Genomic DNA, 19,742 nt, shown 5'->3' with positions numbered 1-19,742 from the left:
ATCTGTCAGTCGGTTAGTTGTGTATAGGTTTATACTGTGTGTCTGTATTGTCTGTATTTATGTAGCACCGTGGTCCTGTGAGGTCATGTTCACACATGCAGCGGAATGACAATAAAGCTCAGCTTGAACTTGAAAAGTTACTTTCAAAACAAGTAGCTTTTTGTTGGAAATCTGACTAGAAAAATCTTCTAATTTCCTTATCGCGTGAATTACTATTAAACATTGCACCCGTGAAAATTCGCTGAACAATGGTAAATGTGTCCAACACTTAAATCTGAAATCAGTGGCACCATATTCACTTATAGACAGTAATGTAAATGTGTGCCCAATTGTAAGCAGGAGTAAAGGAGTATGATTTTGATTATTTGATGGACATATCTGAAGGTTTCTTTTGGTAGATTCTAATGAAGATTACACTTGAAGAGACTTGGATTTTTTTGTGCTATATTTCAAATTATTATGTTTAAAACTTTGAGAATGTAAAAAAGAGATATTAATCATCTTATTATTTATTGTTTGCCCCCCACCCCAAATCGTGACTATCCAACATTTGTGGTGTCATTTCCAATGCACTGAAAACTTTAGCCAAAGATGTTTTATTATTAAAAATAAAATGATTTTCAAAAATACATTTGTTTATCGAGGAAGAAAATAGTGTGAGATAAATAAATTGTGCTTGAGTTAAAAGAAGACGACCTCAGAGTCCTTGAGTGGTTTAAGAATGTGACCAATAGTTTTCACTTCTAGTAAATATCTCTCATCCTTACATGAGGTGTCTTGTCTGTTCTCAGGTGATGAGGTCCTGCACAGATATCTGAGTAACGAACAGATCCCCACCATCTCAGAAGAGTCGTCCTGTTACCCGCTGCCCTACCGTCCCACAGGAGAACGCCAGCTCGTCCGAGGGGTCGACCACATCCGCGGCAGCCAGTGTTTTATCAATGCAGACCTACACAACAGCGCCACCATACCCTACCAGGAAGCAGTGGCTCGGAAGCCTGCAGCCAAATCTTCCAAGAGACCCCCCTCAGAGCCCTCGGTGTTCAGCAGCTGGATCGCCCGACTCAAGCTGCTCACACACTGAATGCACTGCTGCTGCTCGTCTGCGATCCGTGTGCAGTATTACCACTTCAAATCCGCAGTGTTCCACAGGAACTGAAACGAGGATCTGTTGAAATTCAGTCGGGCCAGTATTAAAGACATCCTCGCGTGTTACTTTATTTAAGGTTTCATCAGCATTAAGGACACTACTGAAAACTCTTACTCTGAAAAATCAGGTCTTTAAAAGGATTTTCACTTGGAACTGTGTTATCAATAAGTTATTTAATTTGTGCATATATTGTATACTATAGAAACACGTTCAGCATATTTCCCACTTGCTAAATAGTTTTTTTTTATTTAAACATATGCCTTACGTAAGTTGAAGCTATGTCATCTCCGAAACGAGAAAAAGAAAAGATACCATGGAAGTCCATTTTAATACAAGAGTGTGTATTTGAAACAATTTGGTCACTCCCCGCAGGAAGTAGAATTTGATTTTGTTTGGAATGACAGGAAGTGGAATTTATTGAAATGCAATCTAATGACATTTCAATGGTCCAAGACAATTTGATTAATTAATTATGACTGATTAGTATAATATACTTTACTCTGATTAGACATAGTCTTATATATATATATATATATATATATATATATATATATATATATATATATATATATATATATATATATATATATATATATATATATATATATATATATATATATATATTATTCAGTAAGAATTCATTAAATTGATCAAAAGTGACAAAACAGATTTCTATTTCAAATAAATGCTGTTCTTTTTCATTTTTATTCAAATAACATTACTATTTTCAAAAAAATACTAATCAACCATTTTCAAAGAAAAATTGAGCATCAAATCAGCATATTAGAGGGACTTTTAAAACATCATGTGACAAAAAGCTGCTGAAAATTCAGTTTTAAGTTACAGTTTAAATCTTAAAACAGAAAATGGGTATAGATATATTTAAATGCAGTACTGATGAGCATAAATTAAGTCCTTCAAACACATGAAAAACATCTGACTTCAAATTTTTGATATATACTGTTTATGTTTGTTTGACAGTTTTATTAATTACTACACCTATAGCAATTACTCCATTCATTCCATTTGAATTCCACTTCCTCAAACTCGTATTCAAATTATAACTCTGCATCCCATTTGCTACCTCAATTCAAATTAGAAAATGAAATCGAATTTAAAAGGCGTTGTAAATTCATCTCTGAATGACACTGGCATATCAGTCTGAAGTGTCTGCTTTCAAAAGACTTGACTTGTGCTACAGAAGAAATCTTTCTTACTTTATTAACTCACATTTCAGTGCAAACTACAGACTCTTACTTAGATCATATACATGATCTTCTGTTGTGTTATTCAGGCTTGAATCATTTCATCCATATCAGATGCGAAACAAACTGTTATAAACAAGAACACTTGTCTTAAAACCACCTGCTGTAACACTAGAGCAAGTCATTAGTTTTAAGCAAGATAGGATACTACTTGATTCTCATTTATGTTTTCAGACACTATTAATAAAGAATGCCATAAATGGAAAAATCTTCTCATACCATGGATTCTTGTGTGGGGCAAATGCAGTCAGCCATCTAATGTTTTCCATTATGGTTTTCCTCCAGAGGGCACTCGAGGCTCAGAAAGCAGAGACCAGGGGTCATCAAACTCGGTCCTGGACGGCCGTGTCCTGCAGAGTTGAGCTCTAAATTGGCACAACACAACTGCCTGGAAGTTTCAAGTAGAAGTCCCTAGTAAGAGCTTGATCAGCTGGTTCAGGTGTGTTTGATTAGGGTTGGAACTGAACTCTGCGGGACACCGGCCCTTCGTCCAGACAGTTGCAACCACTACCGTGTCAGACTAAACTCTTGTGTTTGTGCTGCAGAAGCTACTGAGCCTATTAGTTTTACTAAAGAAAATTATAAAAACTACTAAAGCAAAACTGTTTGTTCTTCTTCTAATAATAATTTATGGCAGATGGCAAACCAACTTCTCGTGCGTTTACCGCCCCCAACTGGACTGGAGTGTGAAGCACTCATAAGCAGCTAAAAAAATAGGCCTATATGCTCCAAGTCTTCTCCGTTTTTAGTGTATCTCTGTGGGAGAATTACATTGACACATACTGGTGTGGCATGCACACTACATCCTTTTGAGTCGGTTTCGTGTCTATGCAGCTATTTATTAAGAGGACACCGTGTTTATGTGATTTTCTTTTAGAAAGAAGAAGAAAAAAAAGATCAGATAGGGAAAGCTTCGGCCTCATGTGGATGGCCATAGACAAAAAAAATATTATATATATATATATATATATATATATATATATATATATATATATATATATATATATATATATATATATATATATGTACACTGACATCTGATTTATTGGAGATATCAAAATTCATTCCCAAGTCTTCAACATAAAAAAATAAATGTTTTATTAATTTATTTATTTGTATATTGGTAATCTATGCCATCTATCTCCCGCCCATTTTTGTACACATGTCTTGTTAATTGTAGCTTACATCCCTCCTGTGTAGCATATTAGAATTACGTGAATATTAAGGAAATTACAAATGCATCCCAAAGCAAAGTTCAATAGTATTTAAAGTCAGTTTCTGCAGTGCGACAGTGCCGCGCAGTGGTCGCTAACTGAAGCGCAGGGAATTTGATCTGACAACACACACAAGCAGCTCTACTAAGTCCCTTTCAGCAAACCGTCAGACCTCACTTGAATATAATGCCTTTTTATAATGAAAGATTCCATTATAATGACTACTAGTTAACTGCAAAAAACATGATAAGGAGACGCCGAGTGGTTAAATCAATTATGCAAACGAAAGGCGTTAGGCCTGTATTGGGGGCTCCGGCAAGACAAACTCGAGCGCTTCACACACACACACACACACACACACTGAAACAGTTTAGAATGTATCCAAGGGTGATATACACATGCTGGTTACAGGTAAGAAATTATATAACTGCACTACAAGTTAAAGATACTTCAAACAAACTAAAATTAATTTGTATGTCTTTACTTTCATTAATAATTAGAGTATGTAAAGAGTTGTTTTCCTGTGTGCAGTTGAGGACATATATGTGCTGGTCTCTTATCTGAAGGCCGCAGGTGAATCATGAGCCGGACAGAGACAGTAAGTGTTCACTTTATTCCTCGGTTACACTGGCTCGTGTCAGAAATCCACTTCTGTGCTAGCATGTCATCTATTTTTTCTTACTTTCTGAAGATATACTTGTTTTCCAACCGCATAAACAAACAGCTTTTCTGTCAGATAGTTCAAACAAAGTGGAAAATCTTAGTGCCAAAAAGGTCAAAAGTGGCTGTGAATAATGTCCAAGATATCATACAATAATTAACACTGTTAAAATACATTTGAAATAACTAGCCAGCCACCATGTTCTTTTACTGACTTCCATTACATTATATTTTAATGTAATCATTTTTGTTAGTTTTGCAGATGTTGTCTCTACATTTAATGCTTTCAGATCTGATATTAATGCTTTTTTTATGCTTGCATCGTGATCTTTAACCACTTCCTATTAACTAGGCATTGGGCTGCCACCATTTCCCAAGCACTGCTGCTGAAGATGTTTTTCACATAATACCTACTCAGCAGAATGTCTGTCTGTCTCAATGAGCATTTATTGACCAAATTTGGTTTAAATTGGTCTGCCTACTTTCAGAAACACAAAGAGAAAAGTAGTTAAGAGTTGAATGGGTTATAGACTGAATTAAAATAAATAATTCCTCAAAATTGTTCTGTTCTGTGTCAAGTTTCATATCGACACCAAGAAGAAAATCAACTTCAGAATAACATTATGATAAGCTAACCTCAAAGATGATTAAATTCAAGTATAGATCATGACAGATCTTTCCTTGCAATCCGATCTGACTGGAAAATGTAACCTTTTTTAGTACCGCGTAAACAATTCCGTACGCAATGGTTATGAACTGCCATGATTGTGTTTTGTTTTTCGTATCATTACTGTACGTACTTTGAAAGTAACACATTATCAAAAGGAAAAGAAAACGTGGTTCCATCAGTTGTTTATTGCATTTTACAATTTAAAAAAATAAGGCAGATGAAAACATGCTTGCAAGAGTGATAACATCTGTCAGTTTTACCGGAAGATTTTATTTTTTATTTGATGAAACATACATGGATGAATCATTCACCATAAGATCTACATTGCCGAATTTAAAGTATAAAATCCATATTTTGAGAGCTGAATTGAAAAAATATAATGTATGTGGACAAAAAACACATGATGTGAGTCTGAAATTAATACAAGTGGTTGATGGAGAGTGTTTTTAGTTTTTAAGTGCCGTCACTGATTACATTTAAAGGGGTCATATGATGTGATTTAAAAATGTTACTTTCTCTTTGGGGTGTTAAAAGCTCTTGGTGCATAAAGACGATCTGTAAAATTGCAAGGACTAAAGTCTCAAACCCAAAGAGATATTCTTTATAAAAGTTAAGATTTGTCCACACCCTCCTAAAACGGCTCGTTTAAACACGCCCCCACGTCTACATCATGATGTGGGAAGATTTGCATAACTCTGCCCAAATGTTAACATAAAGAAAGAAGGCGTAACTTTGATTCTCAAATATGCAGATCTGGGGGGCGCGAGGGCTGGAATTGAGAACCGCTGGTGTAGAGTAGCGCTTGTTGTCTGTGGTTTCTCTGATCACAAATGCAGACATGGTTTTATGTTTACGCGCCGCGATGCAATGCGTAAAAACACAATTTAAGTCATTATAATCTGTGATTATGTCTCCACTGCATGCAGCAAATGCCTTGTTTGTAATGGGTTTTATTGTTTGTGTCTTGTCGCGCCGCTGTTCTGACCGAATCACAATATGGTGAGGGTCGTAACATTTCCGTCACACGCTTGAGGCATTCGGCCAATCACAACGCACCTGATAGCTGGCCAATCACAGCACACCTCGCTTTTTGGACCGATGAGCTTTGTAAAAAACAATGCGTTCCAGAAGGCAGGACATAGAGAACAAACAATAATGCATGATAATGTTTTTTGAATCTTAAACTGCATAAACACATTTAATTACACCAAATACATAAAATAATCTTCTTTTTAGCATCATATGACCCCTGCATCATAAGCATCATAAGTCCTGTGGTGTGACATGAAGGTGTAAATAATCCATTTATCCTCATGAAATTTGAATAAATACCCAACAATCAGGGTAAAAAGAAAAGTGTTTTGGAATATGACGAATGTCACAGTTTCACACATGATATCAACCATCCAATTACTGTAGCTTCAAGATGATCTTCAGTTTCGGGGAAGTCTGTGTTTACTGTGTGTGGCTCTACAGCATTATATGTGAGTGTGCTTTGAAAGAGCGAGAGGGAGGATATCAGTAGTAGTGTGTACATGCCCTCGAGCTCTCTCACTGACGTGTGTGTGGCGCTACGGGGAAGTGAAGGCTCTCTTTAGAGGCAGCTGTGTTATTAGCGCTGTCTCTCTGAGTTCACTGCGTAACTTACTGCATTTCTGTTTTCTCTTTCCTCGCGCTTTCAGTACCCTCTTCAAGACTTTGCCGCTGAGAAGTCTCAAGGTAAGCCGAAAAGCTTTTCTAACATAGACTATTATTGCTAAGAGAGGTTATAGATGCTTTAAACTCACTGAAAGAGTGAAATAATCGAGTACACAATGTACAAAGAGCATAATTTGGATTTGTTAGCAGAATCATGACCCTTTTGATTGCGCCATGCAAATGTGCATGATGTTATCTTTGCTATTGATGTTTCAAAGTACCGTTAAGTCAAGGAGCCAGTATTGCTGAGGGCTGCTGACGCCTCATTTGCATGCGTTGGTTTGTGATAGGAGATGATGTGATGAGCCGCAGAAGGGTCTCGGTGAAAGACCTGGGCCTGGGCGACTGTCAGGGCTGGTTGTACAAAAGGAAAGAGAGCAGAGGGCTCTTGGGCTGGAAGTGGAAGAAGTTTTGGTTTGTGCTGAAGAAATGTTCGCTCTACTGGTACACATCGGACATGGTAAGTTACGTGGTTTTCCCCTGGTAACGTGTGGCTTCGCTACGGAAAATGTGAACATTCGTGTTTGTCTTCACTTGTTATCTCATGTTGGAAATTAGTATCCAAGAAGCCTGTTGCACAAACTCTGAGTTTAGAGTAGAGAAAACCAAATGGCTTCAGTGGATTCACAGCACGTGCTAGAAGTGTTATCTGTCAGTGAACAACTAATCTCATGAGCACTTTGATTGGCAGTTCACTTTTCTGCTGAAAATTAGGAAATTATGAAAAAAAATAGCATTTATTTATATTGCGTTAAAAAATAAATGATTAGAAAATAGATATTTTTAATAGCCAAAAATATAATTATAATAAAATAATTATATTTTCATTAAGCATTAAGAATGCTTTAAGTATATAATGTAAGTAAGGTAATTTATCATTTATATTATATAATAATAAGTTATTAGCACAATCCAGACCAGATAAGAGGGAGTGGCTTTATTGTGTCAGAAAAGTGTCACTTGGCCCACAGGTAATTGGTCTATTTTTGGTTTGTGATCTCATATCCTGAATAAAACCTGCTCCAAATCATGGCTACGTTTCACAAACGCATAGCTATCTTAGAAGTAAAGTTCACCCAAAAATGTAAAAAAAAAAAATCTGAGGAACAAGAAAGATATTTTGGATATATATGGATGCTTTATGCAAATGTGTTTATTATTAGTGAAACCATACTCAACATAGAGCATGAAGACTAGACCTGTTCTGGTCATAGATGTTTTTCAAATAACTTGTTCAAGTCTATTAGACACATGAAAAAAAAAAGAACATAGAAATACCAGGTTCCTATTACCTACTTCTCTTTCTTTGCATGGAGCAATTTACTTACACAAGCCTGTTAACATTATTTTCAGGACAGGGCAGCTCACTTCTGAACATGTAAATGTATCTATTATTACATTTGTTTGCCTCTCTGTGCCCACATACTGTAATTTGATGCAGCCATATTCTCAAAAAATATGTTTTCATTTTTATATTTTACTGTTTCTGTTGTCAGACAACCAAATTATTGAACGAAACGTGACCCATTAAGACTACACCAGCTGCTCTCCCTTGCATTATGTTGATCTGAACAAAAGTCCTGATGAAATCAATTACACATAAGATAAAGACAGTAGATGTGTTGTGATTTCAACTATACCTGCATGTAAAATTAGAGAAGCAACGATCTGGCCTGTGTTTCCCAAAAGCATCGTAAGCTTAAGTACATTGTACACACATTGAAACCAATGGAGCTACAATCAACTTAAATGGGTCATCGGATGCTAGATGCACTTTTACACGTTATTTGAACTGAAATGTGTGTTGGCAGTGTATGTACACACTACACAACCACACTATGATAAAAAAATTTATAAAAAAAAGATCAACAATTCTTTAACCCTTTCTCAAATCGAGCTGATCTCAGATACCTGTCTTTGTGACGTCACACAGAAAAGACATTGTCATGATAGTTTGATTGACCGTAGTGTTTCAGCACAGAATGGACTGGTGTCTTCACCTTAGACCCACTCTGAGTGAGCTGTCATCAGTCTGCCTTTGTTTCACCGCCAGAGCAGATGCAGACAAGAATGACTCCGAAGCGATCGAGCTGTTTTGTGTTGGATGTAATAATGAACATAGCAGTCATCATTTACTCCCGACATCTGAGCTGCTGAAAACGAAGTTGTTTACATTTGTACATGCACCCTGATCCACATAAACATGTTCACGCGAATCATTCATGGTCCAGCTTCACCAGAAAAAGTGAGTTGGTTCTTTTTAATGAATCTTTGCAAATCGCCTTTCTTAATAATCTGCTAATTAGCAAGTTTTACAATGAACGCAGCTAAAGTAAACAGTATCTCTATGAGCTGCACGTAAGAGAGGGGCGGGGTCAGCAGAGCTCATTAACATTTAAAGGAAAAGGCTACAAAAACTGCTTTATCTTTCTTTTTTTAACCAGGTAAAATAGGTGTTGTTTTACACTACCAATGAGAAATTGTAACCAAACTATGTTACAGACTTTTCATTAAGACCCTAAAGATTCAAATCGACTTGTGGAAAATGGGCATCCTATGACCCCTTTAAGCTTATGATGGTTTGGTAAATGCAGCCCTGGTTTAACTAAAAGTGTTGCTCCTCTCAGCTGTTCGCTGTACAGAGCAGACTCATAACCTTGTGCAGTATCGGCGAGTCTCAGAAACTAAATAAGGTTTGTCCAATTATGGTATATATATATATATATATTAGTAACAGGGCTGACGAGTCGTGAGAAATTCAGATCCATGTTCAAGCTTTTATTAAACAGAGACATGATCATAACAGGCATGGGTCAAACACTTGTAAACAGGTGTATATATATCCGTTAAAATTAGTTTGCGTTAAGGCATTATTAATGCGTTAATTTTGACAGCCCTAAAAAAAACCAAAACTGTTTGGTTACCAACCTTAAAAATCTCATCTTGTTCAGCAGAAAAAAGAAATGTTTTGGGTGCCAGGTGGTTTCTACAATGTACTCATGCTTACAATGCTTTTGGGTAAGAGAGCCCCAGTTATTTATGTACCGTAAATGTGTAGAATGGCATCAAACAATGCTAAAATATAATCCACCTTCTTCAAAACCAAAAACCAGAGTTTGTTCTAAACTAAACAAAAAATTAGATGAGTAGTCTTTTCCCAGAGACAAGTTCTCTCTTTTTCCTTTCAGGCAGAGAAAGCCGAAGGCTACATCAACCTGAAAGACTTCACCATGGAACAGGCTACTGAATGCAGGAAGAAGTTGTGAGTTCATCTTCCTTATTAACAGAGATTATTTTGCTGCTTGTGGGTAAAAACAACAGACATACCTATTTCCACCATGTGGCCTTATTATATCTATTTTTCTGAAAGTACTGTGTGCTATGGCTATAACTGCTATAAGCAAGCATGGCTATGACTGTTGCTCACACTTGGTAACATACAGCAATCCTAGCAATCATATGCAACACCTGCAATAATTCATAAAACTCCTTGGGATCCACACAGAACATCCCACCAACCACCCAGAACACAGTTGCAATGATCTCTCAATCTGTGTAGCACTGCCACAGAAACCACCTAGAATTGTCCTAGACAATTAAAGAAAACATACACAAAACCAAATGAAACCCTGGGGCTCTTGACGATACATTGATGTATAAAGACACAAAATGATCGGTCTGTATAAGAAACTGAACAGTATTTTTACCTCTGATTTTCACCGCAATGTCCGAACTGTCCTGAGCACGTCCTGAGCCTGTTCTCAACAGCTGGTGCCTGACGCGTCATCTTCTCCTTGCTTACGGCAGATCGCAGACTTATAAGTGCATTACTGCCACCTATCTCTCAGTTGGACCATTGACACTCCTTATTGAGATTGTAGATAGATTGTCAATGGTCCATTTGAGAGAGAGGTGGCAGAAATGCATTTTATAAGTCTGCGATCCGCTGTAAAGCAAGAAGAAGAAGATGCTTCAGGCACCGGCTGTTGAGAACGCACAACTGTCTCAGGACAGTTCAGACATTGCGGTAAAAATCAGAGGTAAAAATACTGTTCAGTTTCTTATATAGACCGATTGTTTTGTGTCTTTATATTTCAATATATCGTCACGAGCCCCAGGGTTTCATTTGGTTTTGTGTATGTTTCTTTTTCTTTGACTCTCAAAGCAGTGATTCTTATTCACTTCCATTATACGACTGACAGATAACGGTTTGAGTTAAAAAGTCACCTACATCTTGGATGCCCTGGGGTAAAGTTGCAATCTCTGACCCAGTTCATTGACTTGCTTCCATTGCTGCAATGCTCATGGTTTTCCACCAACTGGCAACCCAGAGTGATGAAATACAGTACTATTGGGTAAATTGGAAGTTGGTGGAATTAAACAGACCATAACAAAAACAGACTTTCTGAAAGATTGCATATTTTCAAAAGTAGAGTAACTACATTGACTTTCAGAGAAATAAGTATGTGAACTTAGCAACTTTGCAAATATATTATTGCATTTTAATGCTTTAGTAAGGTCAGATAATTACATACAGCACCTTTAACACGCCAGGCAACAACCCACAACAGATAATCAGATAAACAAATAACAGATAATATATGCAAGATGCAGTACTCATATCTTTTCTGCAGAGAATGTAAATAAATGGTTATGAGGTCGTTATTTGACTGGCTTTTATTTTGAACAAATAGTGTGAAATGTCAGGCTGTAAATCAGATTTTTTTTTATTTTTTCACACTAGAAGTGTGTTATCTATACTCCTCTTAATGCACACTCAGAACACAGGAAACTGTCTGCTCTAAGTGTGTGGTCTGAGCTACTGTTTTTCACAGACTTCCTTCATAAAGATATACAGTAGATCGGCTTTACTTTAAACGACTAAGATTGGATGTAGATAAGACAGGAGGCAAACTTTGGTTTCGGATACGTTTTTGGTTTTGTGTAATGCTTCCACTACGTCATGTAACCACACATCCACAAAGATGTTGTGTCTGAGAACTGCTGGAGTTGTGCATGTTTTAATTTGCATTCACTTCATTCTTGTTTTCCAGCGCGATGAAAGCATGCCGCCTCCACATTATGACACTCTACTTTGCAGCTGAAAACATGAAAGACATGAACAAGTGAGTGTGAAGAAACACAAAAGTATTTGTGTTTGTAAATGTGGTCAGAGATAGAATGCTTGCTGATTCTACACTTATGAAAAATAAACACTATCTTTGTTAGTCATCTAGCACTTACTCATACATGTGAATCATGTGGGTCTGGTATTTGGCCCAACATGACATGTTTGCATTGCATTGTGGCCGGCTGCTTCGACACCTCACTGTGACCAAAACTGTCTGCAGCACACCACGCAATTGAGCATGTTTGATGAAAACACAGACACGGTACTAAATATAGTTAGGACTAGTTAGTAATAGTTATGGTCAAAACGGATGTGCCCTATTGCAGGTATTTGATATTTTATTAAATAGAGCAGTTCACACACACACAGATAGATATATAGATAGGTTTCTACAACACTATAATGGTGCTTGACAGATGTATTTACTGCTTTTCAAATGTTTTCGTATGGAATAGAGCTGCCCGAGATTCTTCAAAATATCTCCTTTTTGTTCCGTGGAATAACACAAGTGTGAGTAACAGATGAAAAGATATGATGATGGTTTTTTGTAAACCATTGATGTGAAGATTTATTGAAACATACTGAAATAAACCTATGAGTGGAAAAAAACATTGAGAGAAATCTGTGGGTGTGCTACTATTGAACTGTGTGGGAAGATGACACGCATAATCCATTACAATTATTCCACCGATCCGATGAGGGTGGATTTACCGTAATTAATGTTCTTTTAAATCTAGATGGCTGGCTAAACTTACCCAGGCTTCAAATGAACCGGAGCCCACAGACTCAACGGTTGGAGGTAAAGATTCACACCACACACGCATACCGAATCCCGGTTAATACAGGGTGTTTTTCAGTCCACTTTATGTCTCATCAAAGCCAAACCTGACACTTTAATAGCTGCATTAATCTGGTATTGAGACTGTGATTGTGTGACTATAGAGTGCTACAGTGAGGAGAGTGATGATGAGGATGAAGCAGACACCGCTGAGATGTGTGCAGAGTTCATGGACCAGCATGTGAGTAACCACACTCTGTCTGGGTGTGCTCATTTAAACCCAACCATAAGTTAAGTCAGCATTTAACTCTTCTTTTCATTGTGGTTCATATGTGCTATTTTAATACCTGCTGATGAATCAGAAAATGGTTCACACACAATGTTTTATTTATAACAAAATGAATTAAACTGATCAAAGTGCAAGTAGATACATTCATAATAGAACTAGAAGGTTTTGGTTACAAATAAATGTTAATTACTATGCATCAAAGAATTTTCCTTTTTTATCCTTTAATCCTTTTTTAAAACCAGTTTACACTTTTTTTACACCAGTTACTTTTTAAAAAAGGAGTTTCTTTCCAGTTTTGAAAGATTGATGTTCTATTTGTGTGTGGATGTTTCAGGGTTGTCTCCAGGCTCCCCGCTCTTCTTCTCCATGTCAGGACTCAATCCCGCTGGATTCGGCGGTGTGTAAACACACACAGACTTTAAGTACAGACAGGCAGTCGTGGCAGGAGATCAGCTCGGATGAAGACCCCATCCACAACATACAGAAGTCCGAAGAGAATGACTGTGAGTGAGCGCTGGAATGAGATCTTTTAACCTTAAGAGAGTGTTGCATGGGAAAAGTCTGAAATCAAACCCTTTTAAAGGGATAGTTCACCCAAAACCTTTTAAAGGGACAGTTCACCCAAAATGAAAACGGTCATCAGTTGTTCATCCTCATTTAGTTCCAAACCCATAACTTCCATCATCTTCAAAACACAAAATTTCAATACAATTTTAATCCAAGCCTTAAAACGAGACACGAACGCTTGAGCTGCTGATGTGCTCTACATAGATGCTGATTCTTGACAAGTAAAGCATGTTCTGAAATATAAAAAATCAAACATTTATTTATGTGATGGCTAACTCCTGGAATAATCATGGAAACGCATTGCTCATAAAGTGCACTAATCCTGTACATTGATTCGTAATCATATTTTTTCAGCAGGCCCCCCGTCTGATGAGATGGAGATGCTGTATCTTCACCTCAAGCAGGTGAGTCTGTCCCCTACCGGAGCCCTGCAGCCCACCACCAAACGTGACTTCAGGTCCTCCTTCATCAGACGCTGCAAAAATGAGAGCATTAATGAGAAACTGCACCTGATTCGAGCTTTAAACAGCACTTTAAAGGTGAGTTTGACATTGGTGTGGCCATTCAATAGTTAAAAGTGTCTTGTTGAAGTGTGTTTGTCCAGAAAGAGTTGTTTTAAATAGGGAACCAGTAAACTGTGAAAATTGTCAAGAAACAGCCAGAAACTGGTGTACCATTTATCGTCATTAAACTAGACTTAATTGCATCTTGTTGTGTTGCATCATAAGTATATATTCAGGGTTTCCGTGGGTCTTAAACAGGTCTTAAAAGTCTTATTTCTGTCTTCCATAAATGATGGCCTTAAAATGTCTTAAATTCAAGTGATGGCATTAAATGTTGCATGCATTGTCATAAATTCATGTAGTCCTCAGTACTGTGTCTTGGTTTCCTATACAAATATACACAATTCTTAAATCAAGATACATTTGCTTAAGCTGCAAAATGAAGCAATTTCTGCAAAATCTAACACAATCAAGTGAGTATTTGCCCAAAACATGAATAAATGGTGATGAAAACTTGTTGATTTTCTGAGCCCAGACATTGGCAGGTATTTTGCCTTGTTTTAATAAAAAACTCACTTCATTTTGACTTCATTAAGACTTCTTATTTCACTTTTCTTCTCAAGTAAATATGTCTTGATTTAAGAATCTACAGACATCTGCACTGGAAAACAAAAAAATCAGAGGAACAAACCATTTTTTGCAGTGTGATCAGAAGTTACAGTAAGTTATTGCCATATTCTAGTGGTTGGGACCCTGATATTGCAATGCATTATGTTATGAAATGGCAGAAAGCATTTTGCAAATGCACTATAAGCCTGAATTCTAAGCTTTAATAACTCAGTAAAGCGTGATCAATTTTATGTTCATGATGGCATGTAATACATGTTGGTGCATTGTGAAGTTGTGTCCCCTTCTCGTTAGTGCAGTTTTGTCTGTTTAAGAGATTTCACTTCCTCTACACTGCTTTAGGCCCAATCCCAATTCTATTTTATACCCCTTCCCCTTCCCCTTCGCCTACCCCTTCCCCTTGTCCCTTGAAACAGAGTGTCAAGGGGTAGGGGAGAAAATATTCCCCTAAGGATTGGGAGACCACTACTATGCCGTCACACGCCATCATTCGTTGTCTAGCTGTTACAATACACACATACTGGTGTGCATTATAGCCTTTAATTATCGTCCTGTATTAATGAGCTGCTTACTGACACACACACACATATTGGAAAAAGCGCAGCTCACACATCCATGAGAAAATAAACTTGTCAATGCTCCCCCACGACTTTTATTAAATACAGTTTAAATACTGAATCGCTACATTATATTTTCCAGCGACGAGAGGATACAATCGCTGTTTTTAAAGGTCCCGTTTTACGCACTTTTTTGAAGCTTTGATTGTTTACACAACGTGCAATATAACATGTGTTCATGTTTCGCGTGTAAAAAAACACAGTATTTTTCACACAATTCACCTTTCTGTATACTGCTGTTTTCACTGTCACAAAACGGGGCTGATGACTTCCTTGTTCTATGAAGCCTCTCCTTCAGAAATACGTAACGAGTTCTGATTGGGCCAGCGGTTCCCAGGTAGTGATTCGACAGCAGCTGAGAGCAGGCTGTCCTCCTGGTAACACGATTGGGCTAGAACGCACTTGCTGGAGATGTATTTATAGTCACAGGAGGAGCGTTTTTACTGACGAGATGCGCATGAAAACCACATTAGTTTTTTTGCACAGCCCTAACATCTAGTTAACAAAGCTAAACAGCGTTGCCCTTTGTGTAATAAGTTACAGAAACTGTTAAACACACCAACTCAAATAATGAAATACACTTACCGGTTGTGGTCCATAAACAACGCCTTCTCCAGACAAAGAGGGAACTGCTCCATCTTTCAAGAATAATCTTTGTGCAAATCCAGCATTAAACTGATTGAGATTGAGCAACTGAGCTGCACATAGTTTTACGTGTGCATTATAATTTTCGGGAACCGAGTTAAACATAAATTGTAACCATTAATCTCAAAGTACAGCGTTCCTGGGAAGCCCAAACAAAGATGATTGGACTCAGAGATGGAAAAAAAAACAGCATTTCAACGACATGGCGACAAACACAAACAGCTCTTCCTTCTTCTCCGTCAGAGCCGGACAAAGCCACGCCCCCTGTTTGTGAATTCATGTGGGCGGTGGTTAGTCAAAAAAAGTGTTTTAGTGACGTCATTACTGCAGGAACTAGAGGGCTGTAGTCCAAACGGGTCGTTTTATGTAGGCGAATTCTGTTCAATCAAATATCTCGCTTGGCATTGAACTTTGAGCTTTAGAATTTTACAGATATTGTTTATACTCTAACAACAACATTACACACTAACTAAAGTTTAAAACATGGGATCACGAAGAAGGGGACCTTTAAGTAAACTCGCTCTAAAAAGATAAACGCACACGAATACACGCAACCTCCAATTCTCTCTCTCTCTCTGTCTCTCTCTCTCTCTCTCTCTCGTGAATAGGCAATATTTGAGAACATATGCTGTGGCTCTATCATGCAGTCTGTAATGATATGACGTTAGCAAATATTAGCTTTTTTTTTTTGCAAACATTTCTTTGAGCATGACCATTAATATGAACTCACAATTGAATGTATCATAAAACAAATGATTACTTTTCGTTAAAATCTTTATTTATGCCAAAAAAGCTGACATTTATGAGTCTTTTTGTTTGCCGTAGCAGTCATGTTGCCGAGATAATTCATACCCCTTCGTCTGAAGTGTGGTCCCGAAAAATCTTCGTTTGAAGGGCTATCTGGCCCTTCCCCTTACCCCTACCCCTCCAACCAAAAGAGAATCTAGACACCACCACCCCTTCACGTGAATGTGCGAAATAGAGGGGTAGGGGAAAGGGGAAGGGCTAAGGGGTAGAATTGGGATTGGGCCTTAAAGTAGAATATAATCTGTGGCATGTGCTGTGATATCAAGGGAAGCTGCTTTGCACCATGTACAGCCTTTTTAGTTGGAGGCAGGTGGTATTTATAATTGAGAGTGGAGGGGGATGTTTGCATCCTAGGAAGCGTTTGATTGGACAATCTCTCCATTGCATTGTGACTCATCAGACTATATAATATAAAGAAACTTGGGGGTGAGTCGTTTATTTTTGCCCATAGATCTTAAGTTGTGTTCTGTTCCAGTTTCAATACTTTACAAAACCCAAAACATGTGTCAACATGAGACTAGTCTGATAAATTCTTACGGACCTAGTTTGTGTTTGTGTCATTGTTATCTATAAATTGAGTTACACACAGCTTTCAGATTTGTTGTCATGCTGACACAAGGATACTAAGGCTTTTCCGCATCTAAACGAAATAATATTGAGGGAACGTTTCTTTTTCCTGCAATAATCCGTATGTTTTGAGCTCTCCTGATATTGTCAGTACCACGAATCCTCTCTGGTCTGGCTTCACTAACTTCCTGATATGTGTTTGAATCCTCTCTGCTAAAACTGAAGTTAAAATGTTTAGGCTTATGGGCCAATAATCAATTTTTTTTCTACCTATTCCCTTTACATTGCAACTAACACAGGTTAACTTTCCATGGTTATTAATAAAATGAAATGCCTTCGTATGTTGCCACTTTGGGCTGGTCACAAACCAAAAGTACTTAAAGCATTGATGCTGTTAAGGAAGAAGGAACTTGAATGTCAGACTGGATTTCACATCCAGCTGTTTGCACTTTTCACACAGAGTAGATTGGTCAAAACAGAAATACTAAAAGGCAAGCAGTTCCCGATTGAAAGTTGGCAGAGAGTTGTGACTCAGTCTCTTGGAGGAGAAAATAACATTTTGCATGAACAGTATGTGACCTTTCCATTTAAATAGCTCTCTTGAGGGGGTCATGGCCCAGCATTAAATGTTATTAGGCCTATGTTTACTATTTTAAAAAATGTAATGTAGTCCCCTAATGTAGTCGTGGTATAAATATCTGTCACAAAGTTACAGATAATTAGCAATAATGACACTAATGCCAGATGTATTGGTTGAAACATTTCTACATAATTGCTTAAAAAGTGATTCAGTTTTGGGATCATAAAGTGTGTATATACTGAATGAAAAATTTGACATTTTTTATTAAGTCCCTTAAGCTCACTGAGGCTGAATTTATGTGCTCCAAAATGCAGTAAAAACACTTATACTGTGAATTATTATGATCTGTTGTAATATATCTATATATATATATATCAGAAATCAGTCTTAATATGCGGATTTGTTGCTTAATAAGCGTTTCTAATTATTATCAGTGTTACTAACAGTCGTGGGACTTAATATTTAAAAGTAACAGTAAAAACGTGTAATGTTACAAAAGATTCTGTTTCAAATAAATTCTTTTGAACTTTATATTCATCAAAGAATCCTGAAAAAGTGTTTCCACAAACTATTAAGCAAAAAAATAAATTTATTAATAAATGGGTGATTATCTGAAGCATCATGTTGACACTGAAGACTGGAGAAATGATGCTGAAAATACAGCTTTGCATCACAGGAATAAGTTAAATTTTTAGTTATTTCAAATGGTAATAATTGTTCACAATATTACAGTATCTTTTGATCAAATAAATGCAGCTTTGGTTACGATAAGAGACTTTTGACTGTTGATCATCTGGATTCCTGTGAGTTATTTGAAGTCTACAGACACTAGATGGCAGTATTGATGAGACAAAAACATAGCAGCTTTACTTTAACGTTTGGGAGTTGTTTTCATAGTTTCAGAAGAATCCATCATACCATTCTGTGTCTGTCTTATTTCAGGCGAAGGAGGCCGATCTGCAGGCCATAGAGCAGGTCTTGAGCGAACCGTCGCTGAGCGCTTGTAAATACAGACAGTGGCGAGATGCTAATGTGCCCCTGCTGCAGGAGATCGGTGAGAAACACAAGAGTATCATGGAGCCACCAGTCCAGGAGCCTCAGCCCCAACACTGTGTACAGCGAGACTAGCCTGTGAAGACGAGAGGACCATGACAGAGATCAACCAGAATGAAACAGACGACCACAGGGCTTGTACGACACCGACAGGAACACAAACCTCAAGCGCTGGCTTCCTGGACACAAATGAAGCTTCTCTGAAACCCCTCAAACGGATACTAGCCTGCAAAAACACACAATGCAGCTGAGAGAAATGACCTCAGTTTTGACCCATTGTATATCAGTTTTCTCTGAATTTGAGCACAGAAGAGCCTAACTTGTGTGTTAACAGGACAAGAAACCCAATTTCACAAGAGACAACTCATTTCGGAGACCTACAGTTACCGCATTTTGCAATTGTGCAACGTGTAACACGGTCAGTTTTGTTTACATCGTTCAGTGTTTTGTTCTGAACATGTTACAAACTTGTGTTTGTAGCCGTTCTGTAAAGAAGCTAGTTAAACGGTGAGTTTTTTTTTGGAGGGAACTTGCTTTTATGAATCAACATTGGGATAAGTGTGTTGTCTAGTTTGACTTTTAAATGCAGTCTAGACATGATTTTCATCAAATGTACATCTTGTGTTTGTTACCAAATCACTTTATTTCACACGTGCTATGCACACAAATTCTGTTCTTAAACTTGCTTGTATTTAATGGTTTTAGGAGTGGAGACTTGTTTACCTGTTTTTAACACAACGGTCCCTTTTAAATGTACATATTTTTGCATTTTACAACTGGAAATGAATGTCATGGGTATTGTACATTTATTGTATAAATGACTGATTTAACTGTATAAATGTTTACTTGATATTTTTGGAGTGATTCATGCTGAAGGTGTGCCAAAGGAAATAAAAATGGCTGTTTAATATTTTCTTTCAA

At 37.4% G+C, this 19,742-nt stretch overlaps 1 protein-coding gene across 1 annotated transcript in view; it reads left to right on the top strand.

The window, feature by feature from the left end:
- Nucleotides 1-19,742, top strand: part of cnksr3 (cnksr family member 3) — a 47,558-nt gene extending 27,816 nt beyond the window's left edge. Inside the window, exons 13-22 of the mRNA XM_026232679.1 lie at nt 792-1,081; nt 6,603-6,678; nt 6,948-7,117; nt 9,846-9,919; nt 11,712-11,783; nt 12,526-12,587; nt 12,731-12,807; nt 13,190-13,358; nt 13,777-13,961; nt 18,711-19,742. Coding sequence (XP_026088464.1) covers nt 792-1,081; nt 6,603-6,678; nt 6,948-7,117; nt 9,846-9,919; nt 11,712-11,783; nt 12,526-12,587; nt 12,731-12,807; nt 13,190-13,358; nt 13,777-13,961; nt 18,711-18,896 — 1,361 coding nt within the window. The 3' untranslated portion in view covers nt 18,897-19,742. The remainder of the gene's footprint in view (nt 1-791; nt 1,082-6,602; nt 6,679-6,947; nt 7,118-9,845; nt 9,920-11,711; nt 11,784-12,525; nt 12,588-12,730; nt 12,808-13,189; nt 13,359-13,776; nt 13,962-18,710) is intronic.

The sequence above is a fragment of the Carassius auratus genome, chromosome 45 (assembly GCF_003368295.1).
Source record: "Carassius auratus strain Wakin chromosome 45, ASM336829v1, whole genome shotgun sequence".
Classification (NCBI taxonomy): Eukaryota; Metazoa; Chordata; class Actinopteri; order Cypriniformes; family Cyprinidae; genus Carassius; species Carassius auratus.
This window is presented reverse-complemented; position numbering and strand designations above follow the sequence as displayed.